General features: G+C 40.0%; 1 protein-coding gene and 1 long non-coding RNA gene across 7 annotated transcripts; one reads left to right on the top strand and one right to left on the bottom strand.

The window, feature by feature from the left end:
- Positions 1–55: 55 nt before the first annotated feature.
- slain2 (SLAIN motif family, member 2) lies at positions 56–27,794 on the top strand. 6 transcript variants are annotated; one of them, XM_037770043.1, is made up of 10 exons: positions 56–833; positions 6,453–6,595; positions 18,743–18,910; positions 19,732–19,905; positions 19,996–20,349; positions 20,428–20,577; positions 22,281–22,364; positions 24,017–24,055; positions 24,431–24,662; positions 25,746–27,794. In XM_037770043.1, the coding sequence occupies exons 1-10, from the start codon at positions 340–342 to the stop codon at positions 25,801–25,803; spliced, it is 1,896 nt and encodes a 631-aa protein (XP_037625971.1). In that variant the 5' UTR covers positions 56–339; the 3' UTR covers positions 25,804–27,794. The 6 variants fall into 6 exon arrangements, with proteins under 6 accessions (XP_037625971.1, XP_037625970.1, XP_037625973.1 ...); XM_037770042.1 differs by having other exon boundaries at positions 22,278–22,364; XM_037770045.1 differs by lacking the exon at positions 24,017–24,055 and having other exon boundaries at positions 57–833.
- Positions 23,874–24,527, bottom strand: LOC119488412. Its single transcript, XR_005206964.1, has 2 exons — positions 24,400–24,527; positions 23,874–24,032 (listed from the first exon to the last, which is right to left on the bottom strand). It is a non-coding gene; the product is annotated as an uncharacterized LOC119488412 (long non-coding RNA).

Genomic DNA, 27,794 nt, shown 5'->3' with positions numbered 1-27,794 from the left:
ACGTTAACGTGAACGAGCAAATAGGTGTTGGTTACGTGCTCGCTCCCGACCCTGAACGCGGTGACGTAGTTAGCCGCCGCCTGTTGGTCTTTCACAGTTGGTGACGAGTGTTGTGAAAATGGCCTCGACGCTGCCCGTTGCCGCGACTAACCGGACAAGATGACGGCTTTTAAGCGTTTTAAGTCGGTCGAACAACAAAGCGTCGTCTCTAAACACGTAGATAACAAAGTAGTGAACTAAAACAAACAGTTTGCGGGGCGGAAAAACGACCTGAAAACACCGCGGAGCAGCATATATTTCCGCGGAGCTCCTCCTCCGAGAAGCCGCCTCGGAGCCGCTATGGAGGACATCAACTCCAACATCAACGCGGACCTGGAGGTGCGGAAGCTGCAGGACTTGGTGAAGAAGCTGGAACAACAGAACGAGCAGCTCAGGAGTCGGTCCACGATGTTGTCCTCGTCTGGAGGGATGATGTCAGGCCACCACAGACCGCTCAGCGACGGATACGACCCGTCCTCGCTGCTGACAGCCGGCTTCAGCGGGGTGGGGTTCGGCGGGATGCTGGAGAACAGCCGCTGTCTGAGCTCCAGTCTGAGCCCCAGACTCTCCTACGACGGCATCAGCTTCAGGAGGGCGTACGAGTACGAGGGGGCTTCTTCATCACCATCGTCATCATCTGCTGCTGCTGCTGCTGCCAATGTGTCCAGCATGAACTCACTTTACTCAGGCAGCATCGGGGCTTTCACAGACGAAGGAGAGACAAGCATCCTGGATGAGGTGGAGATCTTAGACCTGGAGGACATGGACTGTCTAAACGAGGACGAGGACAGCTGGTGAGTTGTCTTCTTTAGGAGATGTCCTCAGTGTTGGGGTGACAGCTTGCTGTATAAACATTATGGCATCCTCTTCATCATCTCACAGTATAGCCTGAAAGTCTCATTGTGGATCTCTCTGACTGAATATACAAAATCTCACATGTGATGAGAAAAGAAGTAATATAGCACATATTGCAGATATGATGACAGTTTATGGCAGTTTGGCAAATAAATTAATTCCCAATGGGAAATTTGTTTGTACTTTGAATGTAAATAAAGTACCAGAGAGCATAAAAAAATCTAAATCAGCATCAAAATAGACAAATAGAGTACCAGGGGAAGCCCCAAATGTCCTCAAACAAATAAGTAGATAAGATAACTAAAATAGAAAAGGTAACGTAAGCTAAAAAATAGAAAAATAAGTAATATGGCATGTGATGAGAAAAGAAGTAATATTGCACATATTGCACACAATGAACATTCATACATACAGTGGTTCTCAAACTTTTTTAATGATGAGATGAGATGAGACTGTCTCTGAAATATTTTTTCAGCCAAACAAATCTCACATGTGATGAGAAAAGAAGTAATATTGCTCAAAAATACAACCAAATTACAACAAGTTCAAGTGTATAAAATAAAAATTACCATTTCTATCACCAGTGCCTAAAATAATAACAATTAAGTAAGATGCATTTAGTAAAATGAGTAAATAAGATAAGATAAGTAAAATAAAAAAGTTAAAGTAAGCTAAAAAAAAAAAACAGAAAAAGAAGTGATATTGCACATATTGGAAATTTTTGTGCCAGAGATTGCTCAAAAATACAACAAAATTACAACAAGTTCAAGTGTATAAAATAAAAAGTACTATTTCTAGCACTAGTGCCTAAAATAATAATAATTAAGTAAGATACATTTAGTAAAATGAGTAAATAAGATAAGATAAGTAAAATTAAAAAGGTAAAGTAATCTAAAAAATGAACATATAATACAGTGGTTCTCAAACCATCCTGGATGAAGTGGAAATCTTAGATCTGGAGGACATGGATTGTCTAAATGAGGACGAGGACAGCTGTTGAGTTGTCTGTCTTTAGGAGGTGTCCTCAGTGTTGGGGTGACAGCTTGCTGTATAAACATTATGGCATCCTCTTCATCATCTCACAGAAATCTGAAAGTCTCATTGTGGATCTCTTGACTGAATATAAAAATCTCACATAACCCCTGCATGTCTGTAAAGGGGAGACTCGTGGGTACCCATAAAACCCCTTTTTCAGCCACATATCTTGAGGTCAGAGGTCAATGGGACACCTTGACAAATGGCCATGACAGTTTTTCCTCGCCAAAATTTAACCCAACTTTAGAGTGTTAGCCTCCTTCCTGACAAGCTAGCATGACATGATTGGTACTAATATGATGCCATATGATGCCACTATCTTCTAACATAAACCCGAGCCTGGTACGGCCTCCAAAAGACATTAAAGTCGGTTGGGTCTTTTAATAAAACAAAAAAAGAATTTGCAAACATCTTGCGGGCCAAATCAAACCTGATGGCGGGCCAACTTTGGCCCACGGGCCCCACTTTGGGCAGCCCTGCCCTAGGGCTACCCCCATTTGAGAAACACTGGATTAATAAGTAAATTGATAATTGAAAAATAAATAGATATATAATCATCTTAATTATTAATAATTAATTGTCTAAAGGAGGACGAGGACAGCTGGTGAGTTGTCTTTAGGAGGTGTCTGTGTCCTCAGTGTTTGGGGTGACAGCTTGCTCTATAAACATTATTGCATCCTCTTTATCATCTCACAGGGAAATCTGAAAGTCTCATTGTGGATCTTTATGACTTAAGGGTGTTGTTTGGGCAAGTCACGTGTGTGTGATGCCAAGCCCATTCTCTGACTGTAATGATCATAATAGACATGCTTTGTCATACAAATATTTTAACCATTACCTCATACCTTTGCTTCCAGGCCTCTGGGGCTCTCAGCTGATCATCTGTTGAACCGTTTTTGTTGTTGTGGATGTGGCAGCAGATTGGAGATCAGTGTCTGTGTGTGTGTGTGTGTGTGTACAGTTAGTGAAATGAAAGTTGTTTTGCTGCCCAGCAGCCATGTGGGAGAGAGGTAGTAGTCATGGTTATAATTCCTCCTCTCAATTCCCCTTCAGCACACCAGCTGGCACACAGCCACGAGAGCTCTGCAGCACCAAAGTGAGGATGTGAAATCATCTCATCATCGAGTAGGAATAGATGCTGTGTGTCGGTGTCAAAAAAAAGCTGATCATGAGCACAGTGGCTACTGATTCTTGTGGACATGTTCATACATACTCCTGCTCTTAATCCTCTCAAAACACATTGTGTTTTATTTCCTCCAGCGCTGAGCATTTATAATATTTGCATAGATGTACGTTAGAAGTGTAATCCTCTCATCCCAACTCTAGAAAATCCCCTGAAGAAGCAGAGTTACACATGTCTTGGCTGATGTCAGACATGTAGACTAGTGGGTAGATGGGTTTACAGAAGAGATAGAAATGGAGTAGTTGTTTATATACGACATCAGCTTACTGACTAGACATGAATATAATGATGGGCCGTCCTCAGAAGATTGTCCTAGTTGTCCATCTTGTTTGGAAGCGTTTGGCATGTTCTATTGCTGTATAATGACACTATAATAATAAGCAACATTTGAGCTACGCCCTAGTAGCTCCTGATGCAACAATCAGGACAGTTACTAAAGCTACTACAAAGGTATATCATATTTGGTTGAAAGCCGGGTGACAGCAGTAAAAGAGGATCAGCAGTCAGAACCTAGCAATATATCATCTGTGTCTAATCAAGGACTAATCAAGGAAAATATCAGCAACTATTTTGTTAATCGATTAATCGTTGAAGTAGTTTATCATCCAAAAATGCTGTTTTAAGTGTCTCAGATATGGAGATTTTGTCCGTTTCTCTGTTTTATATCATATTAAACTGAATATCTGACAAAACAAGACATTTAAAGTAGGGCTGTCAATCGATTAAAATATTTAATTGCACATTTTTTATCTGTTCAAAATGTACCTTAAAGTGGTATTTGTCAAGTATGTAATACTCTTATCAACATGGGAGTGGACAAATATGCTGCTTTATGCAAATGTAAATATATATTTATTATTGGAAATCAATTAACAACACAAAACAATGACAGATATTCTCCAGAAACCCTCACAGGTACTGCATTTAGCATAAGAAATATGCTCAAATCATAACATGGCAAACTGCAGCCCAACAGGCAACAACAGCTGTCAGTGTGCTGACTTGACTATGACCTGCCCCAAAAGTGCATGTGATTATCATAAAGTGGGCATGTCTGTAAAGGGGAGACTCGTGGGCACCCATAGAACCCATTTACATTCACATATCTGGAGGTCAAAGGTCAAGGGACCCCTTTGAATATGGCCATGACAGTTTTTCCTAGGCAAAATTTAGCTTAAGTTTGGAGCGTTACTTAGCGTCCTTCACGACAAGCTAGTATGTATGTATCATCACTCTAGCTTTAAAACTGAGTCTGCCACAACCTCCGGAAGATCGATTGTGTTAATACGTTAAATAAATTAGTTAACGCGTTGTTATCGCGTTACTTTTGAAAGCCCTAATTTAAAGACATCACTTTGGACTTTGAGAAACTGGGACGGACATTTTTCACTATTTTCTGACATTTTATAGATCCAACGATGAATCAATTAATCTAGAAAATAATTGATTAGGAAAATAATCGTTAGTTGCAGCCTTAATTGTATGTGTGTTGATAAGAAAAGGTTGCTAAAATACTGAGAACATATCCTTAACACAGGCAGATTGTATCGACAAAGAGAAACAGTGGTCTAACAAGAGGGTGGATATGGATGCTGCTAATTAGCGTGCATGTTTCCTTAAAGTGTTTACATGAGTTGTTCTCCCCATCGTCCTTATCTTCAGAGCCAACCGAGTCTTCCCTCCGTTGCTTACAGCAGTGTGCCTGTGCCAGCGACTGAGCCGACTACTTTCAGTCATTGCTCGCTCATGCCCAACAGCCAGTCTCATTATACCGTGGCTGTTTGTCTGCCCTTTGGATCAGATTGATATCTGGGATTACCCGGTATTGCCCAGCTCTGGCCAGCTCCTGTCATAGACTCCTGTAATCCCTGAATTAGCATCTGACTGGATTTAAAATGCTTTCCTGCTCTCTGCTGCCTATCAATAGATGCTTGTCACACTTGCCGCTACTGCATGTGGACTTGACACATGTCGTTGTTTCAGAGCATGTATGAAGTGTTTGGATTGTGTTCGGTAGATGTGCTGCTGTGCCAAGTGTGAATGAAAGAAGGAGCAGACCCAGATATCAGGCTGGTATTTCTCTGCACTAGCTTCCCTCTCGCTTGTAATGTTTCTGCTTTCATCATGAAAGGCTGCAACAGAGCCGACAGCTGCTGACTCAGATTTCTGCTCTGAGTGGAAACTCTTCTCCTCTCAATGGTCGAGGATAAACACACATTTGTATTACTTGTATAACAATAGAAGTAGCGGCCAATCCTGTTAGGTTGCTGCCTTATTTTATACCTTTATGTGTTCCTATCAAAAGTCAAGAGGGGTTGACGGTTTCAATCAATGCAGCTGACTATGCACTGAACCCAGTGACTGTTCCCAATGATTTGGGCTGTTGGCGGTGGTTCATTCTTAAAGTTTGCTGCAGCAGAAGGAGCTGACGGCTGCATAGTCCTCTTTGCTTAAGGAGAACCCAGAGACAGAGACAGAGACTACTGGTTTCTTCTAAATTAACGTATGCCAGAGATTCTCAATTATCAAATAAATATGCAGGTTAATTTGAAAATTAAAAAAATATTCACAGAAATAGAAAATTAAATAAAAAATATTTATTTAATAATAGAGAAATAAATAAAAAACATAAATAAATGTAAACAGAAAACAATAAATTGGGAAATAATTAAATATGAAAATAAATGACAAAAAAATTGTTTCTATTTATGTGTATATTTATTCATTATATTTTATTGTTTGTATTTTAATGTATTAAACATATTTGTAGCTTATAAGAGTAATACATTTGTTAGATTAGAATGTAATTTATGAACTGTTATACGGTAGATTTAAAAATGTAAATATAATTTGTTGAACTTTTGTTTAAAAAAAAATTATATCATGATGATTTAATTGGCGTATGAAACATGTAGAACTGTAAGATTATATTCAGTCTAAAAGATATCTGCAAGTCACATCTATGTACGTTTTCAACAGGTAGTAGTTTTAGCAGCATCTTAAATAATTAATAGACCCAAAGATTTCAAATATTTAAGTATGAAATGATCTGAATTAAAACAAATAGTAATTTTCAGTGTCAACAAGCACGGCCACACAAATACCTTTCTGCCTACCTTATCTATCATCGCCATAGCAGCCTTCTGTGATTTAACACTGTCCAAACACTTGTTATCCCCTCATTTCCTCCTAGAGCTGCTGGGTCACATCACATATGAGGCGAGATAGGTGTGAGCTGTTAAGATAGAGAGATGACGTTTTATGTTTGTGTAATGATGCTTGCTTGTATTGCCTTTATGAACAAGCAATATAACGTGTGTGCTGTTGATGTTTTTGCCAGGTTATATGAGGCGAAACTGGACAGTCCGCTGCAGAAAGCCTTGAGTCCTATTGTGTGGTGCCGCCAAGCTCTTGACAACCCCAGTCCTGAGATGGAGTCAGCCAAGCGCTCCCTCATCCACAGACTGGACCTCACCATGTCAGGTAAACAACACCAGTGAAACATGAAACATTTAGTCTCAACTCAGCAGCAGCAGCAGTAGCAGTAGCAGTAGTAGTAGTAGTAGTCGTAGTAGTAGTAGTAGTAGTCGTAGTAGTAGAAGAAACAGTAACAACTTCAGTGATACACTTAATCAACCCCTCTTTTGAGACATGACACTTAAAGTCCCAGCAAAAAGGAAGTTAGAGCGTCTTTAGCTTCTGTACTGTGACGTATTCATCAGTGAAATGGAATATGTCAGCGGTGTAGTTACAAGAGGGATTTAAATCAAATCTTTCGCATTTGATTGGACTGTAAGCCTTTGTGGAGATCATGTGTTCGGTTGTGTGTGTGTGTGTGTGTATCTGTCTGTCTGTCCACGGCTAATCTCGCGCTCATTAATGACTATATGCTTAAGAACCTTTCATGGTTGCGGTGATTCACACTTTTTGAAAAACATATTTTATTGACCGTTTTATACCGTCATTGACTACTGACTCCTCACTACTCTTAACCGGGCGGTTGAGGCCGTAAATGATCAACAACTGCTTCAGTAGCAAAAGGCATTTCTGGCAATCACTGAGGCTTAAAAACAAGCCTCACCTAGTCGGTTCCGGGCCACATTTTGGCCTTTGTCGTGGCTCAAAAAGTGACATCCGAATTTAGGCTACCTTCTTTGGCTAAACGTTAGCAAGTGCTAATAAACTAGCAAGACTAGCTTAGACTACCTTAAGTGTCCCACTTTTACATTAATATAGCAGCTAGCTGGGTGCAGATGGTGTCAACGCATTTTTCACAGTCTAGTTTTTGGCCATTGTGAGTGGATGCAGTGAAATAACAGTCACGTCTGTGCATCAAGTGTTTCCAGTAGACCTAGAATGCTGTCTTTGTCTTTTGTTGTCTATATATATATATATATACATATATATATATATATACTCATATATAAATTAAGGATCTTACCTTATGGTTTCACAATGTGGGACACCATGTCTCTAATTCATAGTATTCCATCATATCATCATTACAGATATAAGGCAAACAGCAGTTGAAATTAAAGGTAAATTATTGTTACATTACAGCCATGGCCAATGAGCCGTAGTGAGACATATTAGTATAGGAAATATATGACACGTCATGAAAATACTATGAATTAATTTAAACTGAATCCGATAGTATGGAAGTGGTGCTATATCGAACTGTATAAAATTGTCACATGGCTAACTGGGTCGTATCGCAGACCATATATCGAGATTTATATTGAATCGTCTTGAGAGAGAAAGATGCACACCCCTACCGATATGTTATGATGCACTAAAGTTAGGCACAATTGTAAGGGAGCCGGGAGGGACAACTGAGTGAGATTCTCAGACTCTTCTTTTGTTTGGGAGGGGAGACGGAGACACACCTGGAGGAGATCTGCACTTATCTAGTTTTGGTTGTTTTGTTGAAAGTCTCCCTGTGTCTGTCTGTCCGTCTCTGTGTTGTCGGTCAGTCGGTCTCTTGTTGTTGTCTATCTATTTTTGTAATGCATAACATTAGAGCTCTTCATTTTTGTCATAAAAGCAATTTTACTTCACTTTTACTACAATATAAATGTAGTTCCTTAATCATGATTAGCACACAGTGTAGTGAAGTGAAGCACAGTATACATGATGCACAGAAATATAAGGAAACCGCAGCTGTTTGTTAGTGAACGCTCTGTCAGAATTGTAACTCAGATGGTAGCATTAATGGCAGCGTTAATTGAAGGGACAACTGTAAATGATTGTTGCAAATGTAGAATTATTGATCCAATGAGGTAGAGCTTGTACATAACTGCAGAAATAGCCGTTTGCTTGCTAGCGAAGAGAGGTGCTGCACATGTTGTGGTGATTCTTCTTATTACTAAGAGCTTTGCTTTATGGGAGTGAGCCTCTGTAATGATCGTACTATTTCCTTTTATTGATTTTTGAAGCACAAGAAAACACAAAATAAATTACTGCATGTTGTACCCATTTATCTCCTCAACCACTACACACAATTACAAACAAAACACAGACGGATATCATTCATCATTCACGTTCCCTTCTGTAGATATAAGCTTCCCTTATTCTAATGGGAAGATGGAACAACACACACGTACCTGTATGTTCAATCATTGAACGGTGGAGGCTTTTATGACCTAGCAGATGCAGATAAGGTGATGTCATTTGAGAATCGAATCAATGGCAATTTGACTTGGGGATTAAATGCCAGTTGAGGTTACCAGTTACTGAGAGCTTAGACGGTTTGTGAGAAAACGTGTGTGTTTTGGGAGTCTCTCAGTATACAGTATGAACAATAATCAGGCTTTTGGAGTGCTGAAAGTGTAGAGGGAATTCAATTGAATCCTCTTTTATTACTCATTCACAACAATGCGGTTGAAAAATAATGTTTAATTTATACTTCACCATGATGTATGCAAAATATTTATCGTTTTTTCCCATATGATCTCACCTAGGTGCTTAGGGCATGTACGGTATTTATTTATTTATATTCACATCTGTCAAAATCTTTCCTCTTTTTAGTGCATCACTTTCTCCTCAAAAACCCAAGTTACATAGAGAAATGGTGGTACCAGCAATCTTACTATTCATCTACTGTAGGTAATACACTGACTATGGATAAGTACCGCATACAACCCCACTTCAAAATATCCAAACTGTCCCTTTTAAATTGGCCCACCTAGGATTATAAGTATATTTAAGCAATAGCTCACGATAGGCCTCGGTATGTTGTGATTATATCACAGCTAAGGGGCGTTGTTTGTCCCAACGCGAAACGGTGGTTGCTATGAAACGTACACTAGCAGCTAGCATATTTTTATTTCGTCACAGGCTAGCCTTATATTGATTTCATTATGTGGCTCTTTATTCACATTATTCTATGTTGCCATTTATTGTAGGGCTGCAACTAACGATTATTTTCATTGTTGATTAATCTGTTGATTATTTTCTCGATTAATCGATTAGTTGTTCGGTCTATAAAATGTTGAAAAATGTCGAGCAGTGTTTCTCAAAGCCCACGATGACGTCCTCAAATGTCTTGTTTTGTCCACAACTCAAAGATATTCAGTTTACTGTCATAGAGGAGGAAAGAAACCTACTCTTACCGATTAATCAATTATCAAAATAGTTGGCAATTAATTTAATAGGTGACAGTTAATTGATTAATCGTTGCAGCTCTAATTTATTGTGCAACCACTGAAAAACTGTCCAGCGTCAGTAGGATGTCAAGGCTTGTCCTTTTTTTATTAGGTGGAGGTGTATTGCTTGGCGTGGCGAGGCTGTTGCTCCATATTCTCCTGTCCCAGAGTTTCGGTTGCCAATACACTTAAGACCATAATGTTATATTATAATATCTGGTGTCAAGGCCCTCCTCAGATAGTTTCTGAATCGTAGTGCTGCGGGGGTAGTGATTGGTGTATTTCTGCTGCATTCCTGCTTACATGCATATTCTGGGCAACATTATTGAACTTCTTCTTTACGTAACGCTGCATGTCGTTAGGAAGTTAGCATCACCCTGGTTCCCTCCACTAAGAGCCAATGGGATTGTTCCATTGGGTTTTGGATTATTGCAGAAAATAAGCTCTGTGGCAAACAAACGTTTATGATACTTACACGTTTTGTTTAGCAAGATAATCTCCACAAATGGACACCACTTTTATGATTTTTGAAATGCAATCACCAGAAGTAAAAAGCTAACTAAAGGCTAGGCTATAAACGAACTATAACACCGTCACATGAGTGCGAGTATAAACACAACAAGGCTGTAAAGGAGGACGAGTCAGAGTGATGATGTTTAGTAGTCTCATTTATCCACTTGTTAAGACACATAAAAGCTTCAAAATTCAAGAGTGGGATATTTACTGATGTATTTTATATATGTATTGTAGAACAAAATGTTAAAATCTAAAAAAAAAAAAAGACCTTATTTCAGCCATCTAATTAAAAACCCATTGACTTCCAGACGAGGGGACAGGAAGTGCTAAAATGCTAACTCATTTCCAGGTTTTAGGAAGTGATCCCCCCGTGACCCGGTCGCTAAGCAACCATGACAACACATTAGTCACGTTGTTTTCTTAGAAGAGACAGAGTGAGGAATTAGATGTCATAGCAGTGGTATGTGGGTCTTATATCACGGCTATGAACCAGTCAGATTGCTTGATTTGAGCTACCCGTTTTAGAAAGCACCAGAATGGGTGTAAACTAGCGATCTACTGGAAGTCCCATCAGTGTCTAAGTGGCATCTGGACCCGTCAGAGTGTAGTTGGAGCTGTGTAGTGCTGCTGTTCAAGTTTAAAATATAAGTGTTTCTGTTTTTTAAAATCATTTTCCTTAACGTTAATGCTCTACACTGAGAATTCAATTCGTATTTGTCTAAAATCACACACAAACTAAACATTATTATAGTGATTTCATCCACAGTATATCACCCAGCTCTACCTCATGTTTAGTGCTTTCTGCTTGGTCTGTGTGTGTGTGTGTTTTCTGAGCTTTTGACTGCCACTAATTATAGTTGGTCCCTCAGTGAGGAGGACAGGCCTCAAAGCCTCGCAGCTAAACTGAGCGGGGTCATTTCCATTTTGACAGTGGTATGCCCATGTGACCGTTGGATCATGTTGAGCAATAGGCCTCTGAAGGTTGTCCACACTGGGGGGAGATGTGATCTTCTCAGCTCTGTTGTGCAAGAGTCTGATCAGCACCTGGACACACAGTCATCTCCTCATACAAGCATACTGAGATTTGTTTATAGTGGCTATACGTTTCACAGATCAGATATGAACATGTAAACAGGAAAGGGGCACATGGGTTCTGGTATGAGAGCTGTTCCAGGCTCATAATTGATGAGAAATGTGAATTAAATCAGGAATCTGCAATGCGGCTTTCATCAAAACGCACACAAAATAATTTCTTTCTCTTTTCCTTTTACTATGACCACTATTGGAGGACTAAAGCTGCCAAGATAATAAATAAATAAATAAATTACTCAATGAATAAATATAATAATGAAAAAGAAATGTAGAAATAAAGGCCTCAATTATCAAATAATGTGCAGATTCATTTCAAAATAAATAAATAAATATGCACAGAAATAGAAAAATAAATAAATAAAATGTATTTATGTATTTGAATAAATAAGGGAATTAATAAATAGGGAAATAAATAAAAACAGAAATAAATGTAAACAGAAAAGAATTATTTTGGAAATAATTGAATATGAAAATAAATGAATACAAAAATAAGTAATTTTTCAAATACATAATTGTATTTTATTTATTTATTTTTCTATTTGTGTGCATATTATTTATTTTAAAATTAACCTGCACATTTATTTGATAATTGAGACTTTTATTTCTACAATTCTTTCTTATTCTTATTTTAAAATGTATTTATTCATTAATTTATTCACTAAAGATACTTAGATACTTTATTAATCCCAGCTTTAGTTCTTCATACACTATGGTCTGTTTATGTGATTATAGATTAGGATTATTTCTGATGCAAAACATAATAATAAAAAGACTCAGTCAGGCAAAAACTCAAAATTAGGCTACAAAACCTGTGTTTAAATATAGCCTTAGTGAACAAAGCACACATCTGTCTGGCAGCTGACTAATACTACAGATAACCAGCCACTCAGGTTTAGGGAAGTGAGCTTTTTTTGTGGTGATCTCATCACTGTAGGTGTGGTAGGAGGATAACGTCATCAATAATCCATCATCCTCCTGGGTCCTGAAAATATCCTTCCTGTCACTGACACCAACCCACCACCCCTCTCCCTTCACTGATGGTGTCACCACTTCCATAAAGGCTTGCACAAAGACTCAAACAACAAATATTTTCTGTGTCAAATGTGTTAAATCAAATCAAAAGGCCGTCACAAGGAAGTGGTGAAAATCAGAGCCACCCACCATCAATGAATGGATAGAAATAATATATGAAATATATGGCAAGGTTGTCTTAACCCCTCAAAGTCCAAAACTAAAAAATAATCCAGATTTGGACCAATTAGACTGAGTACATGATTAAACCTGTAAAGTCAGATTTTAGCTGAATTGATCTTGAATTAGTGAGTGAGAATATAATGATGATTTATGTTATTTTATTGCATCTTCTTTTTATTTCTTTTTGTAATATATCTCAGGGGAAAGCTTCCCATGTTTAGTTGTAAATACTTAAAGCTAATGTTATAAAAGAAAACTAGGGATGCACCGATCCAAATTTTTCAGTCCTGATACCAATAGCGATTTAATTAATAGTTAAGTAATAGTTTGCCATATGCCTCACTGTGTGGAAGTGACGGGGATCATTCTTTTATGTGTAAGGCAACATCAGGCTTGACGTAAACATTGCTTTCTTAACTTTGCAAACAAAATGTAACAAATCAATACATAGATATACATTTAGTAAATTGCTATTTATTATTAAAATAATAAATCATACACCAGCTACTTGCTAAAAAATCTTCAAAATTAACAGGAATTACAGTTTAAGTGTAAACTTTTTTAATGCAGCAACAAATTGGTCAAAACTTAAACAGGAATTCAAATTTCAGTATATAATTTATGTAGTATATAAACATAGAACTGACTTTAATTGATCGGCCCCATTGTCACTGGTATCCGACCCAGCTATTTGAGTCAGTATCGGACCGATGTATCCCTGAAGAAAACCTCTATAAGAGCCAGGCTGTAGAATAGTTATCAAACCAATTAAGTGTGCATCAATGTTATGTGAATCTACTTGCAGTAATCCTAATACTGTGTAAAATGATGAATGTTAAATGGATGCTTTTCCAATATAAAATAAAAAAACATTTAAATCAAATAAATTAAACTTGAAGCTTCAGTATAGATTTGTCTAAAGATTGAGATCAAAAAGCAAATAAAGCAAATCTTAGCTGCTACATACTGAGTGTCTGTGAGTGTAAGAGAGACTCGCCAACCTCACGGCTCCCGGCTACTTTCCTTCACACCCGGTTCCTAACAGGAGCACGGAAACCCTGTTGCCATGGTGTCGGCTGAGTTTGTGTCAAACAAATTGCAAAGAAAAAAACTTCACTTGTGGCAGATTCGAGTCAAACTAACGACTTCTTTATATCATAAAACTACGGCTGTCTATCGATTCAAATTTTTTTATCTGTTCAAAATTTACCTTAAAAGGAGATTTGTCAAGTGTTTAATACTCTTATCAACATGGGAGTGGACAAATATGCTGCTTTATGCAAATGTATGTATATATTTATTATTGGACATCAATTAACAACACAAAACAATGACACATTTTGTCCAGAAACCCTCACAGGTACTGCATTTAGCATAAAACAATATGCTCAAATCATAACACGGCAAACTGCAGCCCAACAGGCAACAACAGCTGTCAGCGTGTCAGTGTGCTGACTTGACTATGAATTGCCCCCAAACTGCATGTGATTATCATAAAGTGGGCATTTCTGTAAAGGGGAGACTCGTGGGTACCCATAGAACCCATTTACATTCACATATCTGGAGGTCAGAGGTCAAGGGACCCCTTTGAAAATGTCCATGCCAGTTTTTCCTCGCCAAAAATTAGTGTAAGTTTGGAGCGTTATTTAACCTCCTTTGGGACAAGCTAGAATGACATGGTTGGTACCGATGGATTCCTTAGGTTTTCTAGTTTCATAGTTTGATGCCAGTATCTTCACTTAGCTTCACTAGCTTTAAAACTGAGCCCGCTACAACCTAAAAGTTGCGTTAATGCGTTAAAGAAATTAGTTGCGTTAAAACAAATTTGCGTTAACATGTTATTGTCTCATTAACTTTGACAGCCCGACATAAAACGTTTGTATCTAACTCATCTTATGCAGCAAGTCCACACTCATACAAGGCGTTCACATATTTTAAACACATTTTACTGTCAGTGTGTCAATAGTGACCGAGCCTTTTGTGTGTGTGCACACCCTGTTTAAACCATAACCCCAGATGACGTGCCTCAGTTATATAACTAACAACAGGGAGGAGATGGCTGAGTTGACTCAGACGTGCAGCACTACTTTCTTCAAGTCAGACAATCCTGATAAGAAGTAAAAAAACACGTGTTGTTGTCTAATCTGAACAATTAAACAGTTTTTTTTCCATACTGCTGCTTTGACAGCTGTCCTGCACTGTTGATCCTGAGAGGTCCCAGCCACAGTCACATAGCTGACCTGACTACTCCTGCTCATAAAAGCTTTGACTTTTCCTCAACCTCGTACAGTACAGTGCAGTCCTTCTTGCATGCCTCTGCCAGTTTTATCCCTTTTGTGGTATTTATCTCTCTCATTTACAAACGCTTCTCTGTTTGCTCTTTTCTTGTGATATCCTTGAAGCTCTCTGCAGCTGTTTTAAATATAAAGTAAACCTCAATGCCAACTGTTGTCTTCCATTTCGTTCTCACCATTTAAGCCCTCCAGACATTCATTTTATATCAGGCTGCTGTGTGCTTGCTGCCTTTAGGGTTTATATTTTTTATTTTTTGGCCTGTCCTGAACTTTCCATAATTGAAAAGCCAAGACGGAAAATCCTCTAATATAATTTCATATCACAGTAAATCAAAACGGCATCAGTCACTGCGGGTAGAAACAGCAGTTCGTTCTCTCCTCTTCTGACTTCTTGTTTTAGGACATGAGGATTTGAGAACGTTCTATTTTGGTTGGTCCCTGTGCTGCAGATCCCTTGAGATTGGTCTGTGTCTCCTTCTAGTGACACCAACCATTGTTAAGAAGACATTTCTTCTTAAAACTCCATTATGCAGTTTTCTTATTTGGGATTTGTTCTTAGGTCAAGAGCACACTTGCGCACATTTGAGTGCTGACATGTTTGTGTAAAATAATTGCGGTTATTGCATTTCTTCAATTATACAGATGTAATGTTATAGGATTTAAATTACAATAATATTTTTAGAAGGGCTGCCCCCCTTACTCGATTAGTCGACTAATCTGTCGCTTTGTTCTTAGTCCGCTAAGATTTCTTTAGTCGATTTGTCGTTCTTTATGCATTTTTCATGCTAAATGACATATTTCCAAGAAATTTCTGAGCACATCTCTGGTAAACACAACATTTAAAGTGGTGCTTTTGTGTGATTCTTTGTGGAGAAACTCTGTTTTACATCGATTAGTTGACAAAATCGTATGAGTGTTAAAGGTCCAGACACACCAAGCCAACATCAAAGAACTAGCGGCGGTATTTCTATTCACCGACGAGCTCCGCCGCCGATTCAACATGCTGCATCAGCCAAAAACACTCCAACATGGGCAGACTAGAACCAACATTGCGGGACACACCGCAAAAACTAGGCCGACAGACGATCAGCGACGGCCCCAAACTGACCGACAGCCGACTGCTGGCTTGGTGTGTCAGGACCATTAGTCAACTAAGAATTTCTTTGGTTGACTTAACTTAAGAAGATATTGGTGAATGAGGCCCATGTGCTGCTAGAGTTGCTGTGATAGGGCACGTTGTCATCCAATGACCTCCAATAGCTGGGCTCATATGGACTGTAGCCTCCCCTCATGACCCAGTCAGTATAGTCTGTGCTATGTCGAGGGGAATATTTTCCTAATCATAGAAAGTGTGACTCCTCTACGTCATAGTTCACAAACACAAGAGATGATTCATGTTTGTGAGCACTCACAGAAATGTCATTAAGTTTGTGGAGTGGAGATTGACGGACACATTTTGATCTTGACTCTTGATATCGGGGGTTAACTGTTTTTAATCTGCTGATTTGACTCTCCTTAAACGGAGAACAAAACATCCATTGTTATTAGAGTGCACAGCGTTACAGAGCTACATGTTGCCGTGTTGTTGACATTCCTCGGTAGCTGATCCGTGCGGATGGCGACCGAGTGGACTGGATGGTGTTTCCTAAATAATGCAGGAGGACAGAGTGCAGAGCACGAGGAGAGGGAGAGAAAGTGGAAAGAGGAGGTAGCTGATCTTTAAAAGGCCCACCACCCAGCTGTGTAAACACATCCAGTCAGAGAGAAAGAGAAACAGAGGGATGGCTAAACAAGTGGACTCAGAGACATTAACCATTCAAACCACTAGACTCTCCCAGTGACTGACCAGCAGCCGGTCCAGATCTCATGACTGAGACTCTGTTGACAAGAGCCTCTGACTGCTGCTTAGCTGGATGTCACAGAGAAATGCATTGTGCTGCTCTGTGTGCGTCTATATTGAATGAACGTATTGTTAAGTGTCACCCGGATGATGATGTAGGAACTCTCTGTCAGGCCCACACTCAGCATACGCTTTAAGAGACTCCACCAGACTGGCAGCACACTGACGAGCTTTCATAAAGCCGCCGGCTATGAGCCGACACTGTTGCCGTTGTCGTCAAATGCTGGGATGGGCAGCAGGCTTTGTGAGGGTCTTTTATGGGTTAGTATGTTAACATGAATGAATGTTAAGTTTCAGTAGTTGGTTCCTCTCCATAAATGCAGCATCTTGACCTTTAGTAGTTTATTCCACGAATCACTCATTGCTGTTATTGTTCTTGGTTGAGTAAGGAATTTAAAAATAATTAGTTGTTGGGTTTTTTCAGGGCGTTTTTTTTTTTATCCTGTCACATTTTAATCACTGTGGCCTCATTTTCCCCTGCAATATATACTCAAAATTATAAGTTATAAGGCCATAAATCATAAAAGGAAAAAAATGCAAGTTGAATTTTCTTTGATAATTTATTTTTTTAAAATTGGAATAAAATGTAATCTATACAACATTTTTCCAAGTGCCCACAGTGTTACCAATGTTGGAAAAAAATGCCTCTACATGTTATACATATTGAACTATTTACATTTTTACAACCTCTACTTAAAACCTGTCTTGTCCTCTCTGCTCTGTGTTTAACAGCCTGCAGTTCAGTTGAAGATTTTGTCACGTGACTGTTGGTCTCAGTCAAGTCAATCATTGCTTGTCATTTGCACTGAGGAGTGCAGAATTTAATGTTTTTTGCAGGATCAGTTTCGTGCAAACGGTTTATTTTTGGCAAAATTTTAAATAAGACGTGGAATAAAGTGATTTTGATTTTCGTTTGTCACACATGATCCGTTCAAGGACCCTCTAAAAGTTGGAAATCTGACAATAATGTCTGTTTTTACAATTTCTAGCTAAGATGAATGATGTCATTTTGACGATATTATTTTTTTAAAGGAAAACATGCTTTTCAAACCCGCTGGCCGGTTTCCTTCTACATGATCAAATCCATCTGTGGACAATAATACTGGAGAAATGATTTGACAGATTTTTCAATAACTAATCTGTTGGTCAAAGAATCCCTCTAAAGGAAGAATTTAGCTGCGGTTGAACCACTTTTCCTTGACCTCGATGTAAAACGTCATGAGGTCAAGGAAAGATGAGAAGGAGAATTCATAAGGACTTAGGAAAAGAAAACCGCGGTGCTCAGTACTTATGCTACGTAATTATGTGACGGCCGATTTTATTGACGTGGTTCTGCCGTTGCTTTAAATGTTGCTGCCGCAAGGAATTGTGGGCCGTCATTATCTCCTTTCCTTTCTTAAAGGATGGTCCGGTGTATCCTATGCTAAAGGAGATAACATTTAGAGACTTCGACCAGCTCTTATCGTGGCTGCCACTTAAATACTTCCGGGTCATTTCACTCAGTTAGAAACCTTCCTAAGCTAAGAAGACTAGAGGAGAAGCAGCATAAATAAAGAACTGATGTGACATTTCAGACTAATATGCAATGACTCAGTAGTGGTGCAACAGAATAAACAGACAACCACTCATCATATTAAGAGTTTACAATGTAATGCTGACTTTTCACTGCTCACATTTCTTTGTCACATTTTATGTTCAAAGCTAAAAATCTGATCTGATCTTAGTCATCTTCTAACTCTCTGTGTACAAAGGTGTGGTTGTGGATCTTCAGACTAGATAACATTCTTCTGTCTACTCTAATGCTGAGTAATGTCACAAGAGTGATATAGCATTTGCAGTGCAAGCTCTAAAACTGGCTGAAGACACGTGCGCAGCAAAAACATGACAAAGCTTGATTTTATAACCAAACCTGTAATGCTTTGGATCTTAACTGAGTTTCTAATGTTTTGTGGACTGACTGATATTTTGTTTCTGTTCTGTGACTTTGCAGCCAACAAACGCCGGAGCCTGTATGGAAGCCCCTACAACCAGCAGAGTTACGGAAGCCCGTATAGCACAAACGCAGCCAACAGCCCGTACAGCAGCGGCTTCAACTCCCCCTCCTCCACCCCCAGCAAAGTGCCCATCGTCAGGCAGCAACTGATGCCTGGGAATGCAGGTATGGGTCTCTCTATAGCAGGGATGTCAGGTTACCAGAAATGTAGTTAAATTCCACAATTCTCAATACCAATTCGATACAACAGTAAAAAACAAAAGTTGAACAATAAAGCCCATGTACTTCAACATCCAGTCCTGTATTACCGTTTGCGTACTGGTTTTTGTTAAGAAGTTAAACAGATGAAAATTAAGTTCCCTGTTCTGTCAGGTCACCGGTATCGGTACATCCCTATTTTATTTCAAGACCGATAAAGACCACAACTGTGGGAATATCACTAAATTGTTAGATATATATGGCAAAACAGGTGAATGAAGAGCGATCTTTATTTGTTTTCTGTTGGTGTTTTTATGGGAATGTGTATCTTTCAGATCAGTTTGAAGAGTGCCTCCGTGGTTTACATGTTCTACATTTTATCGTGTGTCATGCAGTGTGAGACTCTTACTGGTCTGGTCTTGACTTAGTCTCAACCCCTCAAAGTCTTGGTCTTGTCTCTGCCTCAATAGACTGGTCTTGGTGATGATTTGGTCTCAGTTTAGGTGGTCTTGACTACATCACTGGCCGGTAGTGAGTTAAATGCGTCCCGAACACATTTTCTATCGTCCCTGGAACGATGGGACAACGTTATTCTCGAGCCCTGACGGTACCTACAATACTGTAGAAAAACAAGTACCATCACATTTTCTGAATTTTGGCATCGGCTTGGTTCTGAAGTATCAGTTCTCGTGGCATCCCTACTCTACAGTTCACTAACAATCACAGGACATCTGTCGTTGTTGTTGAATATGTGTCACTAAAGTTTTCACAAATGATTTCCTTGCCAGCACACCAACGAAATGCAGCAGCAGAGAGGAATCCTCCGGCGGTGAGCCCGCAGTCATCGGTGGACAGCGAGCTGAGCACCTCAGAAATGGACGAGGACTCGGTGGGCTCCTCAAACACCTATAAACTCAACGATGTCACTGACGTCCAGATACTGGCACGCATGCAGGAAGAGAGTATGTACCCGTACCAGTGTCAGTTTTCTCTGACCAAACAGCTTTTCTATTCTAGTGTGTTGTAACTGTGAGTGTATTCGTGTTTGTCAGGTTTGAGACAAGATTACGCCGCGACAGCATCCAGACGGAGCTCAGGTTCGTCCTGCCACTCGCTGCGGCGCAGCACCTTCAGCGACCAGGAGCTGGATGCACACAGTCTGGAGGACGAAGAGGAGGCGGTGCACCCGGCCTTCCACCTGCCCTCCAGCCGCTTCAGCCCCTCCCCTCGTCACTCTCCCCGCGCCTCCCCCAGGAACTCGCCCCGCTCTCGCTCCCCTGCCCGCTCCATTGACTACAGCCACAGCCGCGGCTCGCCTCAGCCCATCATCAGCCGCCTGCAGCAGCCTCGCCACTCGCTGCAGGGTCACGGGCACGACATGCAGACCAATGTGGTGAAGAACGAAGGTAAACAGGAGCTAGCAGAGATGGACAGTTCATCGTGTGATTCGAGCTAACTCCCTACTCTCTTTGTTGCTGCTGCAGAAAAGCTGCGTCGTAGTCTTCCCAACCTCACGCGCTCCTCGGCGGCGACGGCCCAGGTTCCAGAGCCCGTCAAGAACAGCCGCAGCTGCGAGTCCAACCTGCAAGTGCCAAACGGAGGCTCTCCTCGACACCAGTCGAACCAGTCTGCTAGTGAGTACTCTGACAGAAACATATCTACACAACATGTCATCCAAAGTTAAAAATTAATCTTTACATTACTGTAGCTACCAGACAATTGTTGATATCACTGTTGTCAGCTGACATTATGTTAATATTTGTTTTGCTCTCCAAGTACACCGAACATTCAGTGTAATCTCTTGGTAGTCATCCTTCTGGCTGCACCTACAGTTCAGGGACTGTGCTGCTTTGTAGTCCCATGGCTTTGGCGTTTGGGAATCCTCTTTGTCTTTGATCATTTTCAGTTGTAATATCTTTTATTCACACGCATCCTCCCTCTTTGTCGCCTTGGCATAACTTTTACTTCAAAGAGACACACTTCATCCCGCAGAATTAGAGCATGGCGCCGCCAGCAGCACTGAGAATCCAGAGCGACTCCTCTCCTGGTATCAGTGACACTATAACATTGTTTTACATTTCCGAGGGTTTTATGTTCTTTGAGAGCTTAGAATCCCACCTCTGTGGATTAAGACTATCCATTTGATGTAATCTTGTAATGGGAGATAAAGATAATAGTGTTGTCCTTAATCCAGAAACCGTAATCCCTCTCTTTTACTAGAGAGAGAGAGAGAGAGAGAGAGGACAGGGGTCAAAGGGCAGGTTTCAGATGGTTAAACCTGTAGTGACTGCCTTTATCCTGTCTTAACCAGCCCTCTGAGGGGCGAGGGGTTCATTTGGCCGGAGCCTTTTGACCTTTTAGACATTACAGCAGATATTAGATTTTTTTTCTGCTGAATCTGTATAGATTTTTTTATTTGTATACAGTGGAAACCGTCTGTCCGGGTCAAATTGATCACTATAAACAGATGATAATTACAACCAAATTGTTGTTGTTGTGCGTCATTTCTCATGCAGATTACCATCTAATTGACATTTGTATATTTATTACGTGAATACAAAGTAATGAAACGGACTGCTCGCTATTTATTCGGCTCTGCAGAGCAAGTGTGCATGCAGGACGGCGCCTCGTTCTCTCACCGGGTATCAGCATGGAGGGAGACCGGCGCCGGTCTGCATGAGCTACCGGCGCTGCGGTACCAAGGAGCCGTTCGTAACAGAGTTTCAATTTGGGGGCATTATTTTTTATCCAGAGAAAATGACGTTATGATATCAGTGTGCACGCAGCATTGGCCTCACGTATCCAGCCGGAAAGCAGACGGTCCATGAGGCAAAGTATCAAGAGAGTAAAGTAAAAAACAAAACAACATTAGTCTAACAGATTTAAAATGTTTTTCCAGATGTTTTCATATATGAAAAGATTTTGTCCCAAGCTTTTTGATCACTATAAGCGGTTTCCACTGTTCTAGTTGAAAGGTTTTACTGTCCTGATGCGTTTTTCTATCCTGAGCTTTGGCTGTACTGGGCATGTGAGACACATACATTTCTACCTTTCTCACTGACTTCTCTTCACCGTAAAGCATGTGTAACCAAAACCAGCCTCCTTTCCTCTGTCCTGAGACTTGTTGGTGGATTGGCTGTTAAACCTGACTGTGGCACTTTGCTCTGACAGTCTTTCTGAAGCTGCCTGTGGATGTTTGGCTGCAGAGCCCCCTAGTGGCCTCAAACTGCACCTCCAGGCTTCTGTGGCCTTAACAGCCCTTTTTTTCTCCAATAAACGCTGTGAATCTCAGGCAGAATGAAGTCTGAAGTGCTGAAATGTCCCTGTTTTCCAGCAGAAGCTCAACTCCCGAGATACTCGACCCCTTCTCGCTCCTCCCCGAAACCCAAACAACACCTCCAGAGGCCAACTGCCCTGCGAGGTAACAGCCTGCTTCTAATCCAGCTGGAGGCTGTGAGATCTATCTCACACACAGTCATATGCACAACTTATTACATACTGAAGTCAGTTGCCTGGGTACTGTGAAGGTGCTGACTACTGATGTACATGGGGTGTAAGTGATAAAATGGCTTTATTGTACAGAGCTGAACTGGATTTTGAGGAAGGTGCATTGATGCACTAGTTGTCAGCTTGTCATTTCAAACTCTTGAGGCTGTGAGGTAACTCTGTGGGCAGGTGTAGCTTCGTTTTTTTGTTGCTTTCTTTGTGAGCAATAAGGACAGAAAGAGGTGGAGTAGGATGGTTGTTGGCAGAGACGGATTTGAGTTTATAACTCCCACTGGTATTTTAATGGTCACAATTTAAAAGGAGAGCCGATTCACACCAAAACAATCTAGATTGATGAATAGCTCTACAGGTAAGAGGACAAATATGTAATTTAGATTTTGGGTTGAACTGTCTCTTTAAGTATAAATTCATCTCTATCGACCCCTTTGTCTTTGTATTTCTAATTTTTTTAAATAATTACTTACATTTTTATGGCATACTATAACATGTTATATAACATGCCATATCACGTTTATCACATGTTATATCACATATTAATCACATGTTATATCACATATGTCACATGTAATCACGTTTATCACATGTTATATCACATATTAATCACATGTTATATCACATGTCATATCACGTTTGTTACATATTAGTCACATGTTACATCACGTTTATTACACGTTATATCACATATTAATCACAAGTTATATCACGTTTATTACATGTTCAACACACGTTTATGATATGTTTATCACATGGTCATCAAATCTTATCACGTTCTATTACATGTTCTATCACATTTTATCATGTTATCACATGTTCATCACGTTATATTACATGATATGACATACTGTATTATTACATACTATACTATGACAATTAATCAAATTTTTACGACATACCATAACATTTTTATCACATTTTATGACATATATCATAACTATATAACACACTATATAAAAATTTTAGGACATACTATACTATGACATACTATAGTATGTCTTGTTATGCCTCCGCGCCGGCAACAGCCGTGACTGGAATTTATTAAAATGATGCACAAACGTCCACTTGGACTAGGATTAGATGTTGGTGGTCACAGCAGGTCACGGTCACTGTGACCTCACAAAACACGTTTTTGGCCATAAATCAAGAATTCATATGTTACTGTAATAATGACAATTTCAAACAAATGTGTAACAGGATAAAATGATATTTTGGACAGACAGATGTACAATGCACCTTGACTGGTTGGCGGAGGTAGTAATTGTACTTATATATTTCTCTATTTATTAATTTCCTTATTTATCCCCAAAAAGAAATATTTTAATTTCTGTGCATATTTGTTTATTTTCAAATCAATCTGCACATTTATTTGATAATTGAGGCTTTTATTTCTACGTTTCTATCTGTATTATATTTTTTGAGTAATTTATTTTGTATAACTGCCGCTTTAATCACGGGCCATGTAACGTCATAGTTTGTTAAGAAAACAAACGGGCAGTAAGAGACGCCACATTGAAGCCCATCCTCAGCTCTGACTTAAGGCCTGTCTCTGTTGTCTTCGTCTTTGTCTAGTCCCACTCTCCTGTTGCTTTGGAGAAGAAGGTGATTTCAGTGAGTATTCACTGAGGGTTTCCACCTTTTTTTAAATATTGTGATTGTGGTTCCACTCTGGTTGTATTGATGTCGTGCTATATTATGTGCTTCTGGTTTTCACTAGTTTATGCTGTATGTGTAACCTCATTCTGTTAGCTTTTCTGTTTTTACTAAAGTTTATTTTGTAGTTTCTAAACTTGCATCGTAACAGGTTTGACTTCATTTGTGATGGATGTGGTTAAGAAAGACCTAAATATGTTTTTGTGATTATTACTTCATTGTTAAACTACTGAAACCTATGAAAGCATATTATCTATAAAGACCATCTAACATAACAGTAATAATATGAATAATAGTCATACCTGACTGTATTCCTGCTCTGCCTGTCTTCAGTCCCCTCTCCCAGTAAGCTGCGGACTCCAGTCACCCCGTCCCCGCTGGCCTTGAGGCAACCGGTAAAGGCCACATCCAACCCTGGTTCTGCCACCTCCACGCCAACCCGCTCCCTGGCTCCTCCTCGCAGCGGCCTGCCCCGTCCCAGTGCTGCTGCTGCAGGAGGAGGAGGAGGAGGAGGAGGAGGGGGGATCCCTCTGCCTCGCAGCAAACTGGCCCAACCTGTGCGCAGGTAAGTACACCACAGACAGACAATAGATAACTGGTACAGGGTTCGTACAAAGTCTTAAAAGTTTGGAAAAATGCTTGATTTTAACAGTCATGTTTTCAGGGTTAAGAATGTGCTTGAATTCAAATACTCATATTACTACATAATCACTCATGTAAACCAAAAATCTTTTAATTAGGGCTGTCACAGTTAATGCGATAACGTGTTAACGCTAGGGATGTTAATAAATAACCGTTTAACCAACATTAAACATTTTAAGCGATTAATGTTTAGGCTTTTCCTGCCTCAGCCTCCCGACCGCGGCCGGAGGGAACAGGGGAGACACCGGAGTTTTGGTCGGAGACAATAACGTTTCTCTCTGCGGAGCCCCGTCACTTCACAAGATACGGGAAACCTCTGTTGGTCTGGAGAAGCTGCAGCAGTTATTTCTGCACAAACGTCCACTGTGCATTCACTAGATATTCTCAGAGCTACTAACTCTTCTGCAGTTTGTAGTGAGTGTGTAGCGAAAGAGCAAGTGAGAACGAGCGCGGTGTGTGAGTGAAGGCAGGCAGGCAGAGGAGCAGAGACTCCGGTCCTGGAGACCAAAGCTACGGTCTCCCCCGCGTCCTCCGACCGTGGCCAACACTGTTTTTGCAGGACGGGCTTCACTAGATACAACCAAGAGGTTTTGGTGCTTCCCTGTAGTTTGTGTTGGAATCTGAGTCTGAACAGCGTAGCCACACGCGAGAGCGCATGGGACACCGACCCGGATTGATTTATACCTGTAAGAAGTTACAAACAGTCCCTTTAAATAATCCTGATCAAAACATACAGTCTACGTTAATATGACCAGCTGGTAAAATAAAGTTATAATATACACTGATTACTGTCGGTATAAATTAATTCTGTAATCTTGTTTTTTTCGAAATTGCATTTACAGTAACAATTTAGATGTGATGAAAAAGGCTTTGAGAGTCTGGACATTTTAAATACCTTGAAAGTGTTTTAATTTTACTCTTAAAAAGCTGTACAAACCCTGCTCGTTGATATTACTATAGACCAACATTTCCTTCTGAACGTGTGTTTTCCTCACCTCCTCCTCAGATCTCTTCCTGCTCCTCGGACCTACGGCGGTGACAACTGGAGGGAAGGTTGTTACTGAGGCGGTCCAGCAGAGGGCTCTCCAGTCCAACTATCAACACAAGGAGGCAGACATTACAACATGGCACTTTATCTACCTAGATACCTTTTACAGTGAAGAGAGAGACTATGTCCCAAAAGTATATACAAGTCAGAATTAAAAAAAAAAGGAGAGGACAGTGTCCACATGGCCTCAGAGAGGACCTCCCATCGTGTTCCTCTGTGGGGTCTGGCTCTGGAGGGGTCAGGCATGTAGTGCAGACAGGCCCAGAAAATGCCAAAGAAACCGGCCCGACTCCAGCTCCGCCAGCAGAGGACACACATCACCTGCCTTGGTTTGACTGCAATCATCTGTCAGACTGTCCGTATCACTTCATTATACCCAGCTTTCGTCCCACTCCTCTCCTCTCCCCCGTTCTTCTTCTTCTTTCTCCTCCCTCAGGTTGAAATGTTTCCACGCATTTCTCTCTTTATGCTCTGTGTTTAACAGATGTCGGTGAGCGATCTCTATGATGATGCTGTGCAGGTGAAATGTCCCGTAATGTTAGAGAATTGTTGATTGTCTTGCAACAGTGAAAGCACCTCTGTGTGGGGTAGGACATTTAAAGATTTTTTTTTTTTATCCTCTCGTCAAATCAGCCGGAATGTATGCACAAGTTTTGTTTTGGAAATTATTTATTCAAATTATTTAAGAAAGAAATGTATGTCCAAACTTCCATATCAGTATTTTGTTTTTAAGATTTCAATTGTTAAAAAAAAAAAAATGTACATTTTGAACCTCAACTGCAAGCTAACTCTCCAAAGCCTTTTTTTTTGTTTTTAAAGTGTCAAATCAGAGGCCTGTACTAGGAAGCGAGTTCAACATACCCAGGGTATGTCCTCATTATCTGGTTTAATTAACCTTAACAACCACGATCATGCTAAGCGGTCCTACGACGGTGGTTATCAACTCGGTAAGTCAACCCAGAGTTTCTCAATCTGGCACATAAAAGGGGCGGTGTTTGCAGCATCTGACCAATCACAGACATGGACAAGTCTACTGTTTGTTTGTAATATTTTACAAACCAAGAGCAAACTATAATATTAGACAAATACGAAGAAGTTAAACACATAATCCAGACTAAAAGTAACACAGTTGAAGCTGCCCAATGCAGGAAGGACGGCTGGCAAAAGAATAAATTTATAAATTTAACGGAACATTGAAAAGTCAGATATATTTGTCTAGATGGGGCAGTGATATATAAATAGCTTTCAAAATAGAATAGTTGAATAAACTGCATTTATTACATTACGGCATTTAACACAGTTGAATGCCATAATGTTCAGCTGCGACTCAGGCGGTTTGAAACGGACTTGAGAGCAAGTAAAAGAATAAATATAAAAACATAATTCAAAGCGGTAAACACCCACAGCATAAATCCAGCTATCCTTTCTGCATTTGTCAGTTTAAACTGTGTTGTTTTTAGTCTGGATTATGGCCATAACTTCTTCGTATGTGTGTAATATTATCATACGATCCACGCACCGAGCTATGGCAGTGCTTTCATACAAGTTAATCTGTTGTCTGGAGCATAACCTGCTCCGGAGCAGGACTGAAAACCCTGAAGGGTTAAACCTGAAGTTAAATCGCTAACACCTAAATCCTGCTTCGTAGTCCAGGCCTCTGGACTTGTGAGAAACCCGGGTGGTTAATTGACGCCTTGGCCAAAGCCTCAGCTCTGAATTGTACCGCAGTTTGCCAAGAATGAGCCTCATTCACCAACATCTTCCTAAGATTGTTCTTGAGAAAAGGTCCTAAGATTCATGACACGTCCTTAAACCGCAGAATTATTCGTACCCGTGTTCTTAAAATGACCTCGGCCCCCATTAAGTAAACGCCCTGCCAATCCAGCAGGGCCGAGTGCACACAGGGTTATACAAAAATAAGCAGTGAAAAATATTTTTACTACGTTCACACTAAATAAAAACTATCTTTTAAGAAAAACTAAAAACAATATTGCCTGGTTAAAAAGA

Source organism: Sebastes umbrosus, chromosome 5, assembly GCF_015220745.1.
Source record: "Sebastes umbrosus isolate fSebUmb1 chromosome 5, fSebUmb1.pri, whole genome shotgun sequence".
NCBI classification, from domain to species: Eukaryota; Metazoa; Chordata; class Actinopteri; order Perciformes; family Sebastidae; genus Sebastes; species Sebastes umbrosus.
Note: the sequence above shows the minus strand (reverse complement) of the source record. Positions and strands in the feature narration are given on the sequence as shown.

Excerpts from the sequence above, each read along its gene's own strand:
- slain2 (XM_037770042.1), top strand. The coding sequence starts at position 340 with ATGGAGGACATCAACTCCAACATCAACGCGGACCTGGAGGTGCGGAAG. Across the intron at positions 18,911-19,731 it reads ACTGATGCCTGGGAATGCAG|CACACCAACGAAATGCAGCA; the intron begins GTATGGGTCTCT and ends TTTCCTTGCCAG. Across the intron at positions 24,056-24,430 it reads TGGAGAAGAAGGTGATTTCA|TCCCCTCTCCCAGTAAGCTG; the intron begins GTGAGTATTCAC and ends GCCTGTCTTCAG.